Here is a 23749-nt window from a genome sequence, read left to right as displayed (position 1 = left end):
CACACTCAATGTGTCCTACGAAGACGGAAAGGAAGGCAAATTTTTATTTGGTACTGTAACACCTAAAACATTACATAAGGTAAAATACTAGTATAAATTAATGAAGCATGAAAGCATAATTATTATAAATATTTATTCAGACAATTAGGTTCATTCAAGCGTGGAATGTTCTACTGATAAAAATACTTATCCTTGGGCATTTTACACTGCGTCGCTAGCCCCAAACTAAGCAATGCTTGTACTAATACTTATTTATGTTTTTCAAGATTCTAATATTTTATTTCATTTGACGTGGACAGGGTCAGGACTATTTTTTGTTGCAAAATAACACTTAATTGAACTGCATAGGATTCTACAGTGTTCTGTCCTCTGTACACCAAATTTTTCTAACTGACTGTATCCAAATTGACACGGATCATTACAAAATAACTGCATTGTCAAACAAAATTCTAATTTATTACGAGCTATTCTAATAGTGTTATGTTACAAAATTTACAATTCAATGCAGTATTACCAATTTTCACACGACTGAAACTGAAAAAACTACGTTGTAAATAAATATTAAGTGTACAAGTACATATTTGAAGGTTGGCAGCACTGATTTCTAAACTGTATTCCGAGATCACTGGACTGTAAAAATGTGTTTTAGAAAAGATTTTCCTGTACTATTCTATATACTATACACTATTCCTGTTCGTCTATTGGAACCTTTGCATTTAAATTCTTTTATTAGAATTTACACTCGTTTTCACAAACGACGCTTGCTTAAGTGAAGCAGCAAATCGAACGCACAGCGTTGAATAGAGCTCTGTGATCGGTTCGTGTGTGACCCTGTGCTTCCACGTGCACCGTGAGACCTCATAGTAATGTTTGCGAATACGGGCGTATGTGTGAGAATGAGAAGATAACATAGTAAATGGCATCATTTGTTCAAAATATAACAGTGTTATTGAACTCATTTACATACAGGTGTCAGTAGAAATATAATCAAGCTCGACATGTTTCGTCTTGTCAAGACATGCAAAAATTTTAAGAAGTCAAATCATCTATTTTATTGATAAAATATAAAGGTTAGGTTAATGAGGTCCCCAGCAGTCTATTTAAATATAGGTAGGTGCAGACTCATTGTTTTATGAAACAAAACTCACTTTCTAGCAACAAAAAGTTGTATAATAGCTTAAAGAACTAGCAAGTGCCAGTTTACTCACAGACAGACACACGCCCGTATTAGCAAACATTACACGAACCAATCACAGAGCTCTATTCAACGCTGTGCATCCGATTTGCTGCTTCACTGAAGCAAGCATCGTTTGTGAATACAGACGACAGTCCCAGAACAGTAAACAGAATAAATGTACCTACTATAACACTGCTGTGCTGCTATTCTGTTACTTAAAGTGGTAAATGTAACCATTAGTCGACCAACAATGCTTACAAGTCTGCCAGTAACGATCTAGTCGTGAACAGCAGGGCATAGAGCAAAGGTAATCGATTACTGCTCCACTAAACGGCACTTAGTCGATTCGATCGAATCGAGTCGGTAATCGATGCTGTGTAAGCTGTTCTCGATGTGTGTTTAGAATCGATTGTAGAGCAGACTTTGAGAGGTGATTTAGTAACATCGATATTGTATTGGGTACTTTTAAATGTTTAAACGTAGTAACAAAGTTGCATTTTAACATAGTTTTTCTGTTTAGGGTTCCGTACCCAGGGATACCTACGGGACCGGATTTGTCGGATCCGAAATAGAGCCAATCGCAATATTTATATTGCTGGTCTAACATCAAATAAAAACAATACATGTTAATGTCAAGGAGGAGAGAGACATACAAGATATTTCTATTGCCGTTTTTGTTTCTTATTAATTTTCTCGCAGTTTTTACACCTTGTTGAAGCCATTGTTTAATGATTTATTGAGTGGTTAAGTTTCATTAAAACCCGTTTTTACTTAGGGCTTACCTTTAAAAGATTTTACATTAACATAAGTTCGTTCGTTCAGCCGAAAGATGTTCACTGCTGGACAAAGGCCTCCCTAAGGATTTCCACAAAGACCGGTCCTGCGCCGTTCGCATCCAGGCACCTCCCGCGACCTTCACCAGATCGTCGGTCTATTAGCATTTGTAAAATATAATAAATGCGATAATATTATCACTTTAACACATGATAGTTGGGCAGCTTATAAATCCCAATTAAGATAGCGCGAGGAAGTTGTTATATCAACGTAATTCCATTAACATTGCATAATTGTTAACTTACGAAGGGGTCGGTTTGTAGATAAACTAATTACTATGATGGCTATCTCGGCTAAGTTACAACACAGTGGAGCAGGTAAAATTGCAGTAAAATATACAATACATTCTTATACAAAATACTTTCCTAACCAAACCTTTTCAGTACAAGACAATAATCAATTTAGCAACGTAACAGATACTGAGCACGCTAATCGGATATACCTACTATGTTAAGGGCGCTCTGTAGCCACTAGCAACACTTGCATTCACAATTTTATTTAACCGCATTTCAGTGTGAGAGACCGTCGCAGGCGCACAATGCGCTCTGATCTATAGAATAAACTGCACAGTGATCGATATGGCTTCGCAGTGGGTGCCGCCGAATATAGCGCCAATATGCCACGAGCAGTTGGCGCCGTTGACCCAGTGTTCCCAAACTGGATTCATGTTCTTAACTTTGTTGACCCAGTTGTTCGGGAATTCCATAGACAATATCCCAACGAACCCGTATCCGAAACCGTTTCGTGATGAGTATTCAGTGAGTGATTTTGTGCCTCAGTTGTCGTCACCTTTGACTAGTTCCGGATTTTCAGCACCAACACCAGGATCACCCCTTTTGACATTGGGCCCAACAATCGGGCAAGTGAAACCCCAATCCGTGGATGACTCGCCAAGTTTGGGACCAATATTGGCCGACTCGCATGTCAATCATAAGATGCGATTCCACAGTTTCGGGCCAAAAGGCAGTCATGGGTTCGCGGAATCTTCGTTCTTCTTGAAACCGGACCAGGAGGAATTTGGGGGTGATTTCTTTGCCCGTTCTTCGAAGTCTCGGCCGATTTTCGAGTACAGTTTTGGGAGGAAAGAGGATTATTTTGATGCGGAGCCTGCTGATTCTAAGAAGGTTACTGTGGAAACTGAAGGGACTACTGAGAAAACTAAGGAAAAAGTTAAGAGTAAAAGGAGGAATAAAAGAAGAGCCCCTGAAGTGTACGACTTTATCATAGTTGGAGCTGGATCGGCTGGATGTGTCATAGCCAATCGCCTTTCTGAAGTCAAGAAGTGGAAGGTAAGCTTTGAAAATAGCTTCTATTAGCCCTAATTTTGATAATAGTGCTTAATTATTCAGTCAATAACCTCTGAAGTAGGTATAACTCGTAAATTATTTAAAGTTTTGATTTAAATCCATCCAGTATTTCTTAGGTGTGAAGGATTCACATAGGTACATCATACATTCTCACGAACTTTTGCATTTAGTGATTACAGTACATAACAGATAACAAACCAATAAGCTTTGTTTTTGGCGTGTCATTGTAATCACGACACTACTGTAAATAATATCCAATTATAATTTATCATTATAGTTAATCTAAATAAATCAACCAATTGCATAATTATTATTTTTACACTACTAATTATACAAAATTGTTTCCGTATGCATAACTATTCACTACTTAATACTTATCTTACATAATTTATTTATATAAATCATCAAATTAATAACTTGTAATTAGCGCGAAACAACACGCAGAAAGAAAACAAATTGGCATAATAAATTATTAAAAATTGATTATGTATTAATTATTAATCTTTAATAGGCGTAAACTGACAAACTGTAAAAATAAAATAAGTAGAATAAAACAAAAGAATAGAATAGTGTTTATTTAGGTCCGATTCGACCAAACTTTTATCTGAGAATAACTCCTGGTGTAACTGGCACATTCACAGTTTCAGTATGGGAAATATGTCAAAACTGACGATTTGTTCTGAGATTAATACATATTTACTCTCGTTTGATCTAATCCACCCGTAGTCCAGTTAAGACAATAATATAAATACAGTTTAAACCTAATATAATTTATTGGCATATATTGACAATGTGTAATACCTAAGTTCTTTTTTATTATGATTTACCAATATTCATGTACAACGGTTATTATTTTGTCTTGTTATCTTTTGTTATGTTCTTGTTACTTTCAAACTCAAAAACATCAAGACTTCATTAAAAGTTTCCATCGTGGGATTTTTGTAAAACAAAAGACACAATGCAGTCATCCACCGAAAAACATTTTTTTTACCAAAAAAAGCAGATTAAATTTTATTTATTTGATTGAAGTACAGTTTCACAGGAATGGTGCGAGCATTTTAGCACTCAATTAAGTATCTACTGAAAATTAAAAGAGTCAACAGTATAAATATTTAATTTGTTCATTATGAGTTGTAGTATTATTACATAACTTATTTTATCCAATCACCACCGTCTTACCATTTTATCCGCCTAAATTATGTAAAATCAATTTTGTGATTATTTTATTAAATAAATAAATAAAAAAACGTTTATTGCTTTTTACAATGTTTCTATACATTATTTTCTATCTAAGGCAATGATTTATGTCAGATACTCCTTCACGTGAAAACTATTGCAATAATTTCATGAAACTAAAGCTCATAAATGATCTACACTAAGAAATACACGGGAAAAATCTCTACTAAAAAGTGAATCAACAATATTAAAAGAGCTTATCTCAATTCTTAAAATACCAACGGAATGTTGAAAGGAAAACATAAATAGCTATTGGCCAAATCTATTTCACATTAGACCCGAATGCTGTACTCCGTTCACCGCAATGGGTTCACAAAAACTTAAACCACGTGAAACGGCACATAATAAAGTAAAATACAGTAGCCTCTTCCGGATGTTTATTTAGAATAATTGTAGGTATGATATTTTATGTCAAATTTTTAAACTCGAAATCTCTGGTGGAAATTGAACCTACGACTATTCGCTTGCCAGGTTGCTCTAACCACTAAGCTAAGCGTAAACCGGTCACCCGTACCCTTTTGGTTAGGAATGCCAATCTTTAATTCATACAACCCCAAAACCTTAAAGTAAAGAGGCACCTTTTAATTAAGTTCGCATCATCTTAGGTCATCATTGCTCACCGCATGTTGAAGAGCCAATCCACTCAATATAAAAGTTTTTGAAATCGAAACGCATATTAATTACTTTATTATCGGCTGAAATGGAATTTGGCCCCATTTGCTATAACAATAAGGTCGACAGTGTTCCTAGAATTCAAGTCTGTGTGAATGCCCTAGGTCATAAGAACCATAGCACACGATGCGTGCGACGCCTCACAGCAAAGATTTTACCTCGTGTGCCCGCCACAGATATTTCTATGTAAGACGACGCAGCGACACCGCTTCGGCGTCTCACCGCGCGCCGCTACGAATCGTGTGCCTTGACTCTAAGGTTGCTTAACGTTTTTATTGACTGTGCCAATGCGCCAACAATATGCTGTGTAGTAACATTATTGTCTATAAAGGCTGAGAATTGACAGGAAAAACTAACAATACATCAAAGAACGACCGAATGTGAAACACGTTTTTACTGTCGTGTGAATTTTAAAAGAATAATTATTGTTAAAAAATTAAAATCGTTTATTCAGAGTGGTAACAAAGTGATTTAAAAATGTATGTTCTGATTGAAAATAATATCAATGTTTACATTCGTCTACAAAAATAATGTACTTTAAGTACCTACTGATCATACCACCAACCGGACATTATGGAAATAATTGGGGGAGGCCTATGTTCAGCAGTGGACGTCCTATGGCTGAAATTATGAAGTACCTACTGATAAGCTTGAGGACGAGAATGGACGTATGATTTCACGCAAAAACTACTGTCCAAATTTTAATGAAACTTTAAAGTATTATTGTTCATACATCAGAATAACTAAATACAAATACATTTGCAACATATCATTAAAACAACCACATAATATTAAGATGTGCATCGAGCATATTGAATAATACTTTGTAACGACAAAGATGGTAAAAATCTCACGTCATTCTCTCACGCGATTGAACCCAGCACGCATAAGCATCGTATAAGTTGCTACCGTAAGAATAGCTGCAGTAGGCTCATCGTCATCAAATCATTTATACCCTTTATTTACTGGAAACAAAAGGTAGAGAAAATAGTGACTATCCCAAAGATCAATAGGAACTTAATAAGTACTTTTTTCCCAACTCAATTATTGACTGACCATGTTGGTTCATCATCATCATCATCACTTTAGCCATAGGACGTCCACTGCTGAACATAGGCCTCCCCCAATGATTTCTACTATGACCGGTTAGTAGCGGCCTGCATCCAGTGTCTTCCTACACCCTTTATGAGGATAAATAGGATTATTAGACCTATTTTTAAAATAAATGGGCCTTGGATGTATTTTTTATGGTTTTACCCAAATCGCCATTAGTGCAAAGCTAAAAAAACTTTAATCTGACTATGCATTACTTATTAAGTACAAAATTGTACTTAATAAAAATGACTTAAAAGACCAAAATCTTACGCGATACTAGTCCCAGCTCAAGATTTTCTCATCAGCCTACGGAAACTACTCTTTTATTGCATTATGCAATATATTATGACAATGAGGGGAATCTTATAGTGCAATTACCTGAATTATGTATACTTTCTATGTCATAATCACCGTAGAGAACATGGAAACGAGATGACGTTATGCTCGGTGTATGGAAATGCATTACCAAGCTGGAACTATTATTTCTGTACCTACGTTAAATTTTTTTACGTAATATTAGTAGTAGTAAATCACTATTATTTTCATAAAACGCAAACGACTAGGCAAATGTGTATTATAATGTAGTGGAGTTCGAATACTACAAACGACAAACCCTTCAAGTAGATAAGTACCGAGGAAAAAAATAAACCAAAAATTTCAAAATGTGGAAAATACGTGGACTATGTTCCATAGTTCGCTTTTTAACCGACTTCAACAAAAGGACGAGATTCTCAATTCGGTTGATATAATTTACACAATTAAGAAAGAAAAAAATAACAAAAAAATTGCACCAATGAATTTTATTCAAAAAAATAATAATGTTTGTTTATTTGTATCCCTGAACTTTTTATAATACAAAACATTACGTTACTTCCATAGGGAAGTTATCTAAGAACTTAATTAAAAATCATGAAAATAGATTACCGCTTCCATTAATGGACCTGCCCTAATGTATTATGCTCTAATTACTCAAATCCTAATTAAGTATATTAATCAAGCGATAACTGTTATCGCAATTAAATTCAATTAGGTATAATAATGGAGGTGGATGAAGTAGGTACCTAAGTTTAGCAGGAACATGCAGATTAGGAATAAAATTATGTATAATGCACTAAAGCAGTATTGTAAGCAGTGGGACAGAAAAATACTCGAGCGGCAACCACGTGCCTGAAGACGTAGCGTGGGCAGGCCTCCTACTAGGTGGACCGACGATCTGGTGAAGGTCACGGGAAGAACCTGGATGGCAGCGCAGGACCGGTCGTTATAAAAGCCTTGGTGGAGGCCTTTGTCCAGCAGTGGACTTCATATGGCTGAAACGAAAGAAAGCTTAATCATCATCATCAGGTCATTTCGTCTCCACTGCAGAAACATGACATCTAATCTACTTGAGTTAAATGGAGGATTTGACTTAAACTCCCCACGGTACTGGCCAAACGGGTTTGGTTTAGAAGCCACATACTGAAAAATCTAGTGACCGGCAGAAAGCGGGACCAAAACCATAATTATTATCATCGACCGCTGGACTATTGTGATTAACTCTCCCAACACAAATTTTATTTCGTAATTTTTTAAATTGAAATGAACCTTTTGTAAAATAGGAACTTCGCCAATTCGGAATCTTTTGTGCTCGTTCCCACGGCAGTCCAAGTAAACTAGACTGTCGTGTTTGAATGTTTGGTCGTTTTTTACGAGACACATGAAAAGAGGATGTTCGTATGAACCTTAATATTAAAACACGTATAGTTAGTAACTCTAAACGGGATCCTGCAAAAAACATAATGTCTCCGTGGAAATACACCTTTAGTGCATAAATAGTAGACATCAGCATCTTACCTATTATCCAAGAAAATTTTTAAACAAAGAGTAGGTATTTGCTTCAAATATCGAGGGCTGTTCAATCAAAGGTCACCGAAGGGCGTCGTTGAGAAATCGTTCGGCTCTGATTCAACCACTAGATTAACCTTGACTAGTGAGGGGGACAAAGATATTATGTTGTCGCCGAAAATTGAGCCTGTATAATTTTTTTCGGCCAAACCGCTCTGTACGATTTCTGAAACAATAAATAAAATTATTGTGAATACCATATTATAAGAAGATGTGATTGTGATATGCAGTACATATCATTTACCTCACATTATTTATTATTATGAATAGAACAACAATGCGTTTTCATAGTCAACATGAAAAAATACTATTTCTCCAAAAACTAAGCAAGATTTTCTGGACCAAAACTATCATTATATTATTTCCAGTGTTTGAAACGATCTCAGCTCTTTTCATTAAAATCAATTCAGCAGATTAAGTATAAAAACATAACAGAGGCAAAGTTACTTTCGCATTGCCAATGAAAGTATAATTATTTACTATTTACCAAAAGTGCGTTTAAATGTTTTAATTATTGTTGCTAATTAATCTTCCAAAATTAACGTGTTGCCACATCCTCACACAGACCGTACACCGCAAATTGTGGCTTCACATTGATCGTATTTGTGGCTGCGTTAATAAATTATTTATTTGTTTAACTTTTGGTATCGATTCGTCTGTTTTGGTATCGCGGCCGAAAGGTCACAGCACTACCTGTCTGCCACAAAAAAAGGGTTAGAGACGCAGTAATTAATTTTAGAATACATACCTTTTAACATAGGTACGACAGCATGTCAGACTATTTTTGTTACAAAATAACACTTATTGCACACACATAAGATGCTATAATGTTCAGCTTGATAATAAATGCCCTTGTCTGTACCAAGATAGGCTTGTTAAAACCTCCTTTAGATTATAGCTAGCAGTGGCTAGATATAGACTGGGAATTTGTATGTAAAGATAAAAAGAAAGAGAAATTTAGATGCCTATACATAAGCCATATGGTTGTACTAAATGTATGGAAGCTGGAAACATTGAACTTTCGGATAGATCCAGTTTATTCTGTAACCTATTATTGATACCATTTCATGGAGGTCGTGAAGCACTTTCAGGATCATTAACCAGTTTTTCGATATCTTGTATAGATTAGAAATGACTTAATCTCGCACTGTAACTCTTATATTGTGAACAGCTAGCTAATTCGCTGCCTGCTGCTGTCTTTCCCGAATACTATAATCCGGACCTTTTCAAGGCAAGAGCGAAAGGCACTTACAGGGCAGATGTGTACCATCCTAGACTGCACCCCACTTAACACCAGGTGCGATTGTGGTCAAACGCCTACCTTGTAATAAATGCATAAAAAATAATTTTGTGATTGTATGGCTGACATTGATGTCCTCTTAGCGACATATTGAAAATTAATTATTGACCAAATTATTTCCTTGTAGGCCTATTATTGCATTTCTATCCCAATGCCAATTAAAATGTTATATAGGCCTAGTTTTGTATGGTTGTAGTTACAATATATTTTTTGTTAGTTTAATAGTTGATTTTGCCTTTTACGGAACACGGAACGGATAGTCATTACATTGCTCAGGGACTCTCATTTTTAATTCATTTAATTTTTTAATTGATAATTTTTTAGTTAATAACCCTCCTTTTGCTTTGCCGTAGTCGGGTAAAAATACCTACCTATCAAAAATATACTTTAAATCCACTTTTTACTAAACGATTCATTTCCATATTAAAATAAATCATTTACGGGAAACAGCACGTCAAGCAAAATACAAGCGTCTTATCTAGTCGTAATACAGGCTATTCTGCAAGAAAAAAATAGTCTGAATCTGTACCTAAGAAACAATCACCCAGACAAAACAAGAGATTAAAAAAACACATGCTACTTTATTAAGTACGTTTGAAACTAAACACACAAAGGCAGAGACAAAACTGCAAACAAGTTACAAACTTTAATGAGACGGAGTCTTAAGGTATAATAGAAATAAAAAACAGTAGCACCACTCCTTTGAAGCACTGGAATATACAAATTGTATATTTAATGTATGTATACGATGTATGTACAACCCTATCAAGCGTACCTGAAAACGCAGCGTGGGACGTCCACCCACAAGATGGACCGACGACAACATCATAAAGGTAGCAGGAAAGCGCTGGACGCAGGCCGCTACCAACCGGGCAACATGGAAAGCATTGGGGGAGGCCTATGTTCAGCAGTGGACATCCTACGGCTGAGATGATGATGATGATGGATCAAGCTAACTGCACTCTCCCTCCCACTTACTCCCACTCCCACCTATCCGCGTTCGCTCAGTCCGTACCAGACCGTCGATGTGACGTCACGGCCGTCAGATGCGCAGGCAGTCAACTCGATCGGGTTGTAATGTAACGCAATGCAACTCAAAGTCAAATTTTAAGCATTGTGTTGCATTTCTAGCTTTTTTTTAAACTTAAAGAAATTGTTTGCCTGAATTGCCACAGGTCAGCGGTTAGTGCAGTCACCCGGTAAGTGAAAGGTCATGGGTTCAATTTCTGAGGCTATAGATTTTTTCAAGTTTTAAAAAATTTAAGTCAATGATATCTGGGGGCACGGCAGTGCCCCCGCCAAGTCGAGCGCGAAGCAAACACTGCCGTACCATCCTTTACTGGAACCATTTCGCCGCATTTTCAGGCCCCTATTTGAGAACCTCTGAATAAGACCAGAACGCAGAAATTTTCGTCATCTAGTAAGCTATAATCACATACTTAAAATCCAAAATTTCAAGTCTGTAGGTCATTTAGTTCCGAAGTTATGCGAAAGCAAAGTTTCGCATTTACGACACTCACTCACTCACTCACTCACTGATGATCATCAAAATAGAACTAGTACTTCCCATAAACTCAGAGAGCTGAAATTTGGTACAGAGTTAGGGTTTAATGGCCACATAAAGGGAAAACTATAAAAACTAGGAAAATCGAAGATCTGGAGTAACACCACATTCATAATCAATACTACTCCGGCACCGTGGTGTTCGCCTGTATCGCTCACCGCTAGATGGCGCTAGCGGCGTCCAAGCGGTGTCCAGATTTTTTCCTTTCTAGAGCCCCCCGTCGATTAAGTTGATGTTGTGTAAATTTGCATTTCGTTGATTTCGTTTATTATATTGTAAGGTTCGCTAAGGTTATGTTATTAAAACAATTCTGATTCGTTGTCCATTTTAAAGGTCGTTGAGTTTATTTGTGTTTAATATCGTAAAAAAATATCGATAAAACGACGACGTTAAATAATTTTGCCACTTTCTACAAAAAGAAGTGAAATCCCACTAAAAACATTCTGTAAAAAACTAGCCAAGTCTCGATGGAGCTGCTTGTTTATCTCTAAAAAGTAATGAAATCTAGACAAAGTCGTGCCAAGTCTATGGTTCCTTACTGCGATTTCTTTATTATTATAATTAATGTTGTGTGACTTGGCCGTTGAACAATCTTTATTAAGATAATCATACATAAGTATTATTGAAATACGCAGCTTTATTAAACCTACAATTGAATGGTTATTGTTGAATCAACGTTTTCCAAGTGGCAATTTTCCATCGTCAATGGGTAGCGGTTCTGGCGACAGATTGGTGCAATGGTATCATGAAGCACCTGGTTTTGTACCCTTCAACGGCCAAGTCACACAACATTAACTATAATAATAAAGAAATCGCAGTAAGGAACCATAGACTTGGCACGACTTTGTCTAGATTTCATTACTTTTTAGAGATAAACAAGCAGCTCCATCGAGACTTGGCTAGTTTTTTACAGAATGTTTTTAGTGGGATACTTGTTTACGACCTTATAACCTTTTCTGAGACATAAATCATAGAATTTAATTTTGTGTTTGTAAAACAATATTGAGACCATGGCGAGATAAAGCACGCCATGGCGCTATTTTCCCTTTACATTTTTCCTTTATTTTTAGATCTTCCCATCATGTTACGTCAATTAGAACGTTGCCTATGTTGCATCGTAACGTAGAATGCTTATAACTTGATATGGAATGGTCCTACTGCCTCCACATGTCAAAGGCTCCAAAGTTTTATAAGCAAAAAATATAACAGCCATGGTTTGGAGAAAAAAAACTATTATTCTCACTAGAGATATCGTTTACTAGGATTGTCTTTAAATGACTGTGTCCTTACAAAACTTTGGAACGGACGGGTTGGGGAATTAGAGATTCTAGAAGAGCTATGTTTACTTTTAAGAATATACCTAGTGAATTTTACTGGCGAATTACAGGATATTGGACAACTAGGTATTAGAAGTCACATAAAAAGAAATTCAAACCAGAATCACAAACATCATTTTCGCTAATGAGCACTTTCACCTACATTGCTACAATAGTATCTCACATCTGCACAAAATATACTCGCAAGCCTAATACTTACTTCAGTAAGTCAGTAAGATGTTAATCGACCACGGCACTCATAAATATAAAAGTTCAGATAGGTTAAGGCTGGGTTGCACCATCTTATTTTAACTTTGACAAACGTAAAAAACCTGTAAAACTCCATACAAAAAGCACCGGTTATCGTTAAAGTTGAGGATTCCGTCAACTGGGACCGCATTAACTGGGACCGCGGTCCCAGTCGCCGGATGCGTAAAAATTAAATAATTTTCTTCCGGCGACTGGGACCACTCATGGATTTTAGTACTGTACCAATTTTGGATTGAATAATATTTTCTTTTAAGTTATCTATGAGTGGTCCCAGTCGCCGGAAGAAAATTATTTTTTTTATGGATCCGTCGACTGGGACCGCGGTCCTAGTTAATTGCGGTCCCAGTCGCCGGAAGCCTCTAAAGTTACGGTCAAAGTAAGGTGGTGCAACCTTAGATGATAAAAAACATTATTTTATTTTTATAGATGGTTAAAAGGATTTTTTTAACCCTAATAAAAATATCAGAAAAATTGTCGTGCCGCTTCCATAGAGCGCCAACTCGAAAATATCGTAAAACTAAAACAATGAGACTCGAAGTCCCAAAGCGAAAAAGTTTCACAATCGCAGCCTGTAGCAGTGTCTCGTGTCTCGTATCTTGAGTTGTCTCGTAAAATAGATGGCTTAATTGGAATTAATATTGCTGCTAATTATTGATGTGGAAAGACATTGTTTTGTGTGAAGTTAGATGGTCTTTTTCGTTTCTCGAATTTAATCGCTTTGTTTTATCAGAACAATAAAATTTATTGCCAACTGGTATTTTCAAGATGCTGATATTATTGGATTAACATTTTGTGAAAATACTTTGAGATTTTTTTTATTATAAAAATTAAGAAATGAATTAAGACTGAAATGTCATTTTTTTCCTATTTACTATAATTATTAAGTCATTAAGTTTCTTCCGTAGGAGGACGACCCTCTCTAATATCCCAGAGGCAAATAGAGGATTTGGCCGTCAATCCCATGTTGGTCAATCGGTTATTTTTTGTGTAATTTTACTAATTTAAAAAGAAGCACCTACTTTTTTCTATGAGGACACCTCTATAAAACTAATTAAGACTGACGACTTAAAAAAGACTACTTTGTAGCATCACCACTAGATAGACCGATCAGTTTAATAACCCAAAGAATAAAGGTCAATGTCATTTCTGCCGTACCTAATAGCTTTTTTCCTATTTTTACTTTTTGTTGTGTCCATGACTTTATTTTCTCGATCGGCATTGCGTTTCATAACCTGACATGCAAGGTCATTGTCGTTCGATTGTTAATTTCTCTCAAATGAGATCAAAAAAGTGTGGTGTACAGTCGAAAGCAAATATTTGCTGCAAAATCGCACTTAACACGTAGACAAAACATACAAAGATACCACAGTGTTTAGCTAGAGTGTACACACATGCGGTGACTAAGTTTTGTCTTCTTCTTATTTTGTTTATGGCCAGTTCTTGAATGACTGAGTTTGTCAAGACGCGTGTTGCATTTGTCGTTTTGGGAGATATGCCAGCGCCATTTTTTACTTGTTAACCTATATGTTGGATAATGTATAAAAATAAAGATAATTTTGAATTTGCACATCAGACTTCAATATTACATTGCAAGAATAAAACAAACATTACATTGAAACAAATAGGAATAAAAGAAATCATGTAATCAAATCAAATAAAAAATAGGTACCTACTTATTCAGTTTTTACCAGTATTTTCTCAACTTATTGAACCTTACACAAGCAAATAGATTTTTGTTTTTGATTGAGGTTGGTTTTGTCATAATTTTGCAATGTTTGAGTTTCCATTAACATTCGAATTGAAGTTGATTGTTTACATAAATGAAATTTCGGTCAAAATCAATTAGCATAAAATTTCAAAATATTGACTTTTAATTTTCACGGTGATTGGAAAATAAGTATCGATATTTACGCGTCCATTGCAAAAGCAATAAATTATTAAAAACAATCACTGGACGATAATTAGGATGGAAATTTTCCAAACGAAATGATAATGAGGCTTCTTAACCCATTTAGACCTACCGTACCCTATGTGGTACGGTATCTTTTTGAAAATATTTTGAAGTACCAAACTGTCGTTAATTTTTTAAAAATGATTTTGACAGTAAGCTTAAAGTGATTATTTTACATAAAAATATTGAAAAATATGTTTTAACGAGTAGTTTCGGAAATATTTATGAAATTCCTCGACAGAAAACAAAAATAAATTTTGCAATGTATTCAAGAAGGTATATTTCTTATTATTTATGGTAAATTATGTTATTTATCAATTTTAATTATAAAATAGAGTACAATAGATATCATGACTCCAAAAAAAATATTATTGAGATTATTTTTATACGGTTTATTCCAGTCTAAAATAGGTGTACCGTATAAGGTACAGTAGGTCTATGCATGAGCAAATCATGCGAGAAAATATAATTTATTTTTTATTATTTTTATTTGTTTTAAGCTACTGATGTTTCACCAAATTGCCACAACTCATGAAAAATTTGATAATTTCAGCAAACGCAAAGCAATATTAGTATTTTTCTACTGCTGTCTTGTCAGATGACCGCTAATGATGATCAGACTGATGAAAATTCAGGCGATAAAGATAGTGTCAATGTAAATAATTACCCACAGAGTTTTCTTCGATGGATTTGCTGAATTTCCATCGTCGTTTTGCTAAACTAATTATGAATAGCACTAAATGTAACAAGTCAGAAGAAGCCAGGTCTTCTTCAGCTATCCTCACTAACTTCGGAAAAGGTAGAAAAAAGAACCAAACGTGGTTAGTATCACAGAAAACGTCTTACAAGATATGCCAGGTATGATACTGGTGATTATGTGATTTTATTTTTATTTTATATCATACAAAAATAAATAAAAACCTTATTTAAACAATGAGTATGTTTTGCATGCTTATAGACCTACTGTACCCTATATGGTACGGGCTCCCCACGGCCCCCTATTTATGGAATTTTTTTTTAAATATTTTTTTCATGATTTTTATGCTTCCCTTTGTTAGTTTTTGCTGAAAAATCAAACTTTATTTACAAAAATAATTATCGGTCTAAATGGGTTAAGAATTCCTCGCAATTATAAACACGATTTATTGAGGAAAATTACTGTTACTCTAAAAAAGGAGAATCTTCTAGCAACTTGGCCTACTTTTAGCTTGGCCCACGTGCCAAGTCGCTGGATTGAATGTTTAAATGTTTTTTTCTTTCGACAACTGGGCCCAGTTTATGATTCTAGAGTAGTTTTGTTGATTCGGTATTTAATTTATTAATTAAACATTAAAGGTCCTCGCCACTATTGACTCTATTCTAATTCGTCTGCTACAACACTAGTTTTGATAGTTCAGAGACCCAATCAAACTTGCCGAGCGATGAGTTTGTTTAAATTCAAACGAGTTACGCCTCTGATAGTTTATTTCCTTTACTTTATTCTTTGCGTCTCTCTTTGAAAATAACTTTTCATTGCAACGTTTATGAAAGTGACTTTTTTGTGTGTGATTTCTTTAACGTTTTATAAATATTATCCTTTTTGTATCGTTTTTGATTGTTAGAAATTGTATTATTTTAATTGTCTAGTGTGTTCAAAGGTTAAATTAAAATCGAAGTAAAGATACAATTTTTATTTTTTGTTGCTATTTGAACTTACACAACCTCGAGGCAACTAATTGCTTCATAAATGAAATTGTAGATTTTATCTTTATTTCCCTAGTGATTAAATTTATTATTTTCATATTAAAATGTGATAACGTATTAATTAACATACAATATTCTTTTGTAATTTATTATGGGTCCTACCAACACATTATACCTAACCCACACATTTCTTACAAAGTAACCTTTGTACCCGTAGTACAATCAGCGTCAAATAGTTCGTGGCTGTGTTGCAACATCTTACTAACTTTGACAAACGTCAAACTCCATACAAAATACGCCGGTTATTGTTATAGTTACGGTCAAAGTTAGGTGGTGCAACTCAGCCTAAGTTCGCGTTGCGAACTTTATGGCTACTTTGGTTGTCACGAACTATGTATCTGACGTTAACAGACAAAAGGCAATTAAGTTTTATAAAAAATAAAAATGATATTTTCATTTGGCCCCCAGATCCTACTCCTGGAGGCAGGCCCGGAAGAACCAGACATCACCAGCGTCCCAGCACTGGCCCCAGCGTTGGGCAGCTCCAGCATCGACTGGATGTACCGGACCCAGCCTGAGGAGTTGACCTGCCGCGCCCAGAGGGGCCAGACCTGTGCTTGGTTTAGGTAAAATTGAATAAATGAGCATACACAACGTGACCTAGGTATAGAATCCAAGGCTGAAACAAGACATTTACACCCGAATTCACAAACGTTGCTTTAATAATTTTCCCCCGGGACAAACTTGACCTTAATAATTAGTTGGGTGTTTATGGCGGTCAAACTGTAGATCCTGGCTACACAGGAGTTGCAGCGGTGGGAACGAGAAGTGGAAATAGATCCGTTAAACGATGCTTGCTTAATAAAGCAGCAAATCGTACGCACAGCATTGAATAGAGCTCTGTGATTGGTTCACGCGCACTGTGAGACCTCATAGTAATGTTTGTGAATACGGGCATTAGTGATGGAAATTAAATGTGAAAAAAGTGTTTTGAAAAAATTTAGGCCATCATTTGGTCAAAGAACAAGAAGAAGAATACAAAATACATTATTTTATTTTATTTAAATATGGCTATGGACTATCTACTCATGACATAATTATTTAACTTTGTTATCGATTTACTACGTTGACATAGTTTTAATTTCCTGGTTTCTACTTCGTTTAAGTAGGCTGGGTTGCACCATCTTACTTTCACTTTGAAAAACGTCAAAAATCTGTTAAACTCCATACAAAAAACACATTAAAGTTACGGTCAAAGTTAGATGTTGCGGTGCAACTTAGCCTAAGCTGATTTTTTGTAACCTTGATTCCACAGAGCCTATTACACATTTTGCTTCGTTCCATAACTTAACTAAAGAAGAGTTTATTACCCTGACATTTTATTGTTACAATGTCTAAGAGCACAGGAATCAAACCTAGAGTTTATTGTGTTGAATTTGCCAATAATGAGAGCCCAGTGCGTGGTGTAGTTACAATTGCAGTCGTTGTGAATGGGACAAAAAAAACAAATGTGTATCATCGATTGAATGCACGGAATGCCCCAGGGAGCTAACTCCCCAAGCTCAGGGGGAACGAAATTGAGCTTAGTAACGGTCGCATAGAGCTGAAGTTCTAACACCGGCTAAATAAAAATTTGTAACTTAAAAATATTTAGAACTTTACCACACATTCATCATCATTATCATCATTTGAGCCACATGACGTCCACTGCTGAACATAGGCCTCCCCCAATGCCTTCCACATTGCACGGTTTATAGCGGCCTGCATCCAGCGCCTTTCAGCTACCTTTATCAGGTCGTCGGTTCACCTTGTGAGTCGACTATACATTAGTACTGCTTTATTCTGTTACTGGTGCTCAATTTGTGTCCTGGATGAATAAAACAAAGGAAAATTATTATTCTGACCTAAAACCAAAGGAATAAATTAAAATATTTTCGGTTTTCAAGGAAACTGGCTTAATTAATATTTATCACTTGTTTAATTGGCTTCATTTGATAACGAATCCATATTTGATTTCGTTTGAGTTTGAAATTTTCGTTTGTGATTCAAGAATCGCCGGAGATGAAATTTCAGAAGTTAATTGATAAATTTTCATTTCTCTTTATTAGAAATATAAGTATCGTTTGCATCAAATTCGACGAAACTTCGTTTTATTAATAGACTGGTTTGTATAAAAAGATTCTTTGAATCTTTCAATAATAACAAGTTTATTCTAAGAGAACTAACATACCTATTTGATATCGATATCCATTATTCATTTTAAACATCATGATTTATTATTTTTCTTACTTGGTTTTTGGAGCTAAGATGAATGATATTGTATAAATTATTTTAGTAAATTTTGTTATTGCATAATTTATAATTTATGGTTTTGGAGACTTCAACTCCTTTTCAATAGGTACCTTTCTTCTTCTCTTAACAATGTTTTTTTTCTATGTGGCTCTTTTTCGTTTGTGATAGAGTATAGTATAGTAGAGTACAGTAGAGCCTCTCAACAAGTGGGCCTCAGAATGAACATGGAAAAGACAAAAATCATGTCTAATGTCCGTGTTGCACCCACTCCTCTGAAGGTTGGAGACTCTACACTCGAAGTTGTTGACAATTATGTATACCTAGGACAAACAGTTCAGAAAGAGGTCAATCGTCGAATCCAACTCGGATGAGCAGCGTTCGGGAAGCTTCGCCATATACTCACGTCCGAAATACCGCAGTGTCTTAAGTCGAAAGTATTTGACCAATGCGTGTTGCCAGTGATGGTATACGGATCTGAGACGTGGTCGCTTACTATGGGCCTCATAAGAAGGCTCAAGGTCACCCAAAGGGCGATGGAGCGGGCTATGCTCGGAGTTTCCCTGCGTGATCGAATCAGAAATGAGGAGATCCGCAGGAGAACCAAAGTAACCGACATAGCTCGCAGAATAGCTAAAATCAAGTGGCAGTGGGCGGGGCACATAGCTCGTAGAGACGATGGCCGTTGGGGCAGGAAAGTTCTCGAGTGGCGACCACGGGCTGGAAGACGTAGCGTGGGCAGGCCTCCTACTAGGTGGACCGACGATCTGGTAAAGGTCGCGGGAAGAGCCTGGATGCGGGCAGCGCAGGACCGTTCATTGTGGAAAACCTTGGGGGAGGCCTTTGTCCAGCAGTGGACGTCATTTGGCTGAAAAAGAAGAAGAAGAAGAAGGCTCTTTTTCGTAAATAACCTTTTTAATGTTGATTATTTTAAATTCGTAACATGTTTTCAATGTTGCAGTGGTCGAGTAATGGGAGGATCAAGTGCCATTAATTACTTAGTTTACATGAGAGGTAATAAAAGAGATTACGATGATTGGGCTGCCTTAGGAAACTATGGTTGGAGCTACCAAGAAGTAAATAAAACTTCAAACACAATTTATTACTAAAACAAAATAATTTTAATAAACTTGACTGCTTTATTCCAGGTTTTACCATACTTTATCAAATCAGAAAACAACCGAAATAAGGATGAAGTAGACGAATATTATCATGGCTATGAAGGGCCAATGACGGTGGAAAAATTTAAATACACAGACCCAAATGTAGTCATGCTTGCAAACGCTTTTGAAGAAAGCGGGCTGCCGATAATCGATGTCAATGGAGAAGACCAAATTGGAGCCATGATTGTCCAAGCAACTGCTAGAAATGGAATCAGAATGTCTACCAATGCTGCTTTTATTAGACCTGTTAGAAACAAAAGACTTAATCTTCGTATCAGAACTAATGCTCAAGTTACCAAAGTTTTAATAAATCCTACAAAAAAAATCGCTTATGGCGTTAGATACTTCAGAAATGGCAGATGGTACAGAGCTCACGCAACTAAAGAAGTTATTCTGAGTGCTGGTGCCTTGAACTCTCCAAAAATTTTAATGCTATCCGGCATAGGGCCAAGAAGACAGCTGAGAGCCTTAGGAATAAAAGTATTGAAGAACTTAAAAGTAGGATACAATCTTCATGACCACGCTACGACAAACGCTATGTTGATGAGTCTAACAAATAAAACATCAACGCAAATAAGTGCCATAAACATTATAAGAGAAGTCAAGAGGTATTATTCTTCAAAAAATAAAGATGGGCCACTGTCAGCTACTGGTCCTTTGTACGTGACAGCCTTTGTGAGAACACCGTTTGCTGATGAAGATGAAACCGTACCAGATATTCAGTTCCACTTCGATGGGAGACATTTGAGAGAGTTTTATTCTGATCCTACCACATATCTCTCAACAAGCATATTCCCTTTTTCATATTATGACAGCATTAATGTGAGGCCAATACTCCTGCTGCCTCAGAGTCGTGGATTTCTTACACTAAACAAGACTCACCCTGTCTTTGGTCAGCCATTGATTTACCCAAGATTTTTCACAGACCAAAGAGATGTGAACACTCTAGTGGCTGCTTTGAAAATGGTAGTTGAGTTGGAGAATACTCGTGCATTCAAAGAAAATGGAGTGGAGTTTGTAAGATGTCCCGTAGAAGCTTGCCAGGCCTTCCAATGGGGAACTGATGAATATTTTTTCTGCTTACTCACGCGTTATACTGGAACTATATTCCATCCATCTGGAACATGTAAAATGGGACCTGAATCAGACAGAAGCGCAGTAGTTGATCCAAGGCTAAAAGTGTATGGAATAAGACATTTGAGAGTAGCAGACGCTTCTATAATGCCAAATATAGTTCGTGGTAATACAAATGCACCAGTCATAATGATTGGTGAAAAAGTTTCTGATATGGTCAAAGAAGATTGGTCTCATTACAGTTAAAGATTTAAAATAATAATTTAATCAAAGTTCAAAATAGCTAAGATAAGGTGTAAATAAACTACCTCGTAAGAAATAAAACTGTGATTTTATTTATTTTAATTTTGAAAAATTTCGTTCCCCATTTTAGTAAAGTTGGTGAGTCAATAAAATAATTTACCTATGAGTAATGTGTGTTCCCAATTTTTGTAGAATGTGATTTTGTGATTAATATAGAACAGCACTTATTGTAGCACCTATCTCATACTCTAAGAGATTTCAATAAACAATAGCTGATAGTTACAAATGTATGTATTAGTAGTATCAGTATTGGAATAGTATTGTGTTTTTATTTGTTTGTTGTAGCTCGTAGTTAGTAGTTTTGTGATTTAACTTCTAGAAATTAGTAATTTCACCACCTGTCCTTAATATTACCAGTAGTTTTGATAGAATAATAGTATGCATTAGGACTATGTGTTTGACGTGTACATCACTAACTTTATCTAGTAGATATCTGATAGTTGTATGTGTACTCTTAGTTTTTTGTCCTCTAACACCTTCAAAATGTGGTCTGAGAATATTTTTTATTTTGTCAATTTAGTTTCTAAAATCATATTCTCGGATCACATTTATGAGGGAAATGCTTGAACATGGTAATTCTTAATTTCAGGGGGAGAACCATGGGTGGATCTAGCGCTATAAACTACATGGTGTACATAAGAGGCAACAAGAGAGATTATGACGGATGGGCCGAGCTTGGCAACCATGGCTGGAGCTATCGTGAGGTTAGGCCCTAGGCTAAATTACATGAAACTTAGACTAGATATTTAATATAGTCCATTGTCAGACATCGTCAACTCAAATAATGAATATTTTATTGTCAGGTACTCCCCTTCTTCAAGAAAGCTGAAAATAACAGAGACGTTGAAGCGAAAAACAAATTTTATCATTCGGTTGGAGGACCACTCAACGTAGAAAGATTTTCTTACGTCGACGTAAACACAATGATGCTTGTGCAAGCTTTCAAAGAAACTGGCTTGCCCATTACCGACTTAAATGCAGAAGAACAGATCGGTGTAGACATCATCCAGTCTACTTCCATAAATGGACGTAGACATTCTACGAATGTCGCTTATATTAGACCAGTACGTCACAAAAGACCCAATCTGCATATAGTCACAAATGCTTATGCAACTAGAATTTTGATAGACGGTTATACAAAAGCTGCGTATGGTGTGGAATACGTCAAAGATGGTCATAGGTATATCGTTCAAGCCAAAAAGGAGGTTATATCAAGTGGCGGTACGATCAATTCACCGAAATTACTTATGTTGTCAGGTATAGGACCGGCAACGCATTTGGCTAGTTTACACATACCAGTGATAGCAGATTTAAATGTAGGAAATAATCTTCAGGACCATGTTACCACAGACGCACTTATTATTGGGTTATCAAACAAAACTTCTACAATGGTTAGCCCGGATCAATTGTACAAGGAACTATACAATTACCATTCACAATACCCTCACAAAAATGGTCCTTTATCAAGCACTACTACTCTGACCGCAACTGCTTTTATAAAAACAAAGTTTTCTCCAGAAAACGCACCAGATATCCAATTCCATTTCGATGCGAGAAACGTAAGAGAATTTTACTCTGATCCAACAACCTCTATTGCTTCAAATATATTCCCATTGTCATTCTACGACGGTCTAGCAGCCAGACCTTTATTGTTGACTCCCAAAAGCAGAGGTTTTCTTATGCTCAATCAGTCCGATCCCATATTTGGTCCACCACTGATATATCCCAGATTCTTCACAGTCAAAGAAGATTTGGACGTGTTAGTGGCAGGTATGCAATATGCAATTAGTTTAGAAGAAACTGACGCATTTAAACTAAGTGGTGCTGGTTTTGTGAAGATTCCAGTGCAAGCTTGTGTAGGATACCCATGGGGTTCATACGATTATTTGGTATGCCTCTTGATGCAATATACATCGACGATATACCATCCCGTTGGTACGTGCAAAATGGGACCCAAATGGGACAAAGATGCTGTGGTAGATCCGAGGTTGAGAGTTTATGGGGTTAAAAACTTGAGGGTAGTTGATGCGTCAATAATGCCTAATATAGTTAGAGGCAACACAAACGCTCCAACGATCATGATCGCGGAAAAAGCATCAGATATGATTAAGGAAGATTGGTTATTTCATTCGTTCTTTTAATATAAATTATTTAGGATTATTGTAAGTGTATTTAAATGTGTTATTAATAATGTTCAGTATAAGATGTAAATAGTCTTTGAACAAAATAACATGACTTATTATTGTGTTTCTTCTTAATTCGATTTATTAATATAAATAAAAAATATAATATTTATTAAAGCCCACAGTGTTCATTTTGTAAGCCATACCAAATATAAATATATTTTTTGTAAATTTTGTATAAGTTTTGTACAAATCGAGCAAAATATTACTATATTTTTTTACTTATATTATTTTGTTTTATTTGTGAACAAATTTTTTAGCATACAAATTACAAAAATATTTTGGAAACTGAATCAAGACGAAAAGTTTATATGCCAGGTAAGTACTTTTTTGTTTTCAGTTTCTTTTTTTAGGCGCTGCAATTTCTTTTATTCGATACACGCCCATGAGGTATCATGAGGTACGCTTTAAAACAAAAACTTTACCTCAAACTGCTGACGTATTAATA

The 23749-nt window shown here is 35.8% G+C and overlaps 1 protein-coding gene across 1 annotated transcript; it reads left to right on the top strand.

Moving 5' to 3' along the window:
- Positions 1–2523: 2523 nt before the first annotated feature.
- Positions 2524–23489, top strand: LOC114350957 (glucose dehydrogenase [FAD, quinone]). Its single transcript, XM_028301963.1, has 4 exons — positions 2524–3300; positions 16758–16915; positions 21708–21822; positions 21922–23489. Exons 1-4 carry the CDS (start codon positions 2590–2592, stop codon positions 23257–23259), a joined length of 2322 nt encoding a protein of 773 aa, XP_028157764.1. The 5' UTR covers positions 2524–2589; the 3' UTR covers positions 23260–23489.
- The last annotated feature ends 260 nt before the right edge of the window (positions 23490–23749 follow it).

This window comes from Ostrinia furnacalis, unplaced genomic scaffold (genome assembly GCF_004193835.3).
Source record: "Ostrinia furnacalis isolate ACB-3 unplaced genomic scaffold, ASM419383v2 OfSCF1037, whole genome shotgun sequence".
Classification (NCBI taxonomy): domain Eukaryota; kingdom Metazoa; phylum Arthropoda; class Insecta; order Lepidoptera; family Crambidae; genus Ostrinia; species Ostrinia furnacalis.
This window is presented reverse-complemented; position numbering and strand designations above follow the sequence as displayed.

What these genes read in the sequence shown, in the direction of transcription:
- LOC114350957 (XM_028301963.1), top strand. Translation starts at nt 2,590, where the DNA reads ATGGCTTCGCAGTGGGTGCCGCCGAATATAGCGCCAATATGCCACGAG. An exon ending in CTGAAGTCAAGAAGTGGAAG is followed by an intron (nt 3,301 to 16,757) that starts GTAAGCTTTGAA and finishes TTTGGCCCCCAG; the next exon opens with ATCCTACTCCTGGAGGCAGG. An exon ending in CAGACCTGTGCTTGGTTTAG is followed by an intron (nt 16,916 to 21,707) that starts GTAAAATTGAAT and finishes TCTTAATTTCAG; the next exon opens with GGGGAGAACCATGGGTGGAT.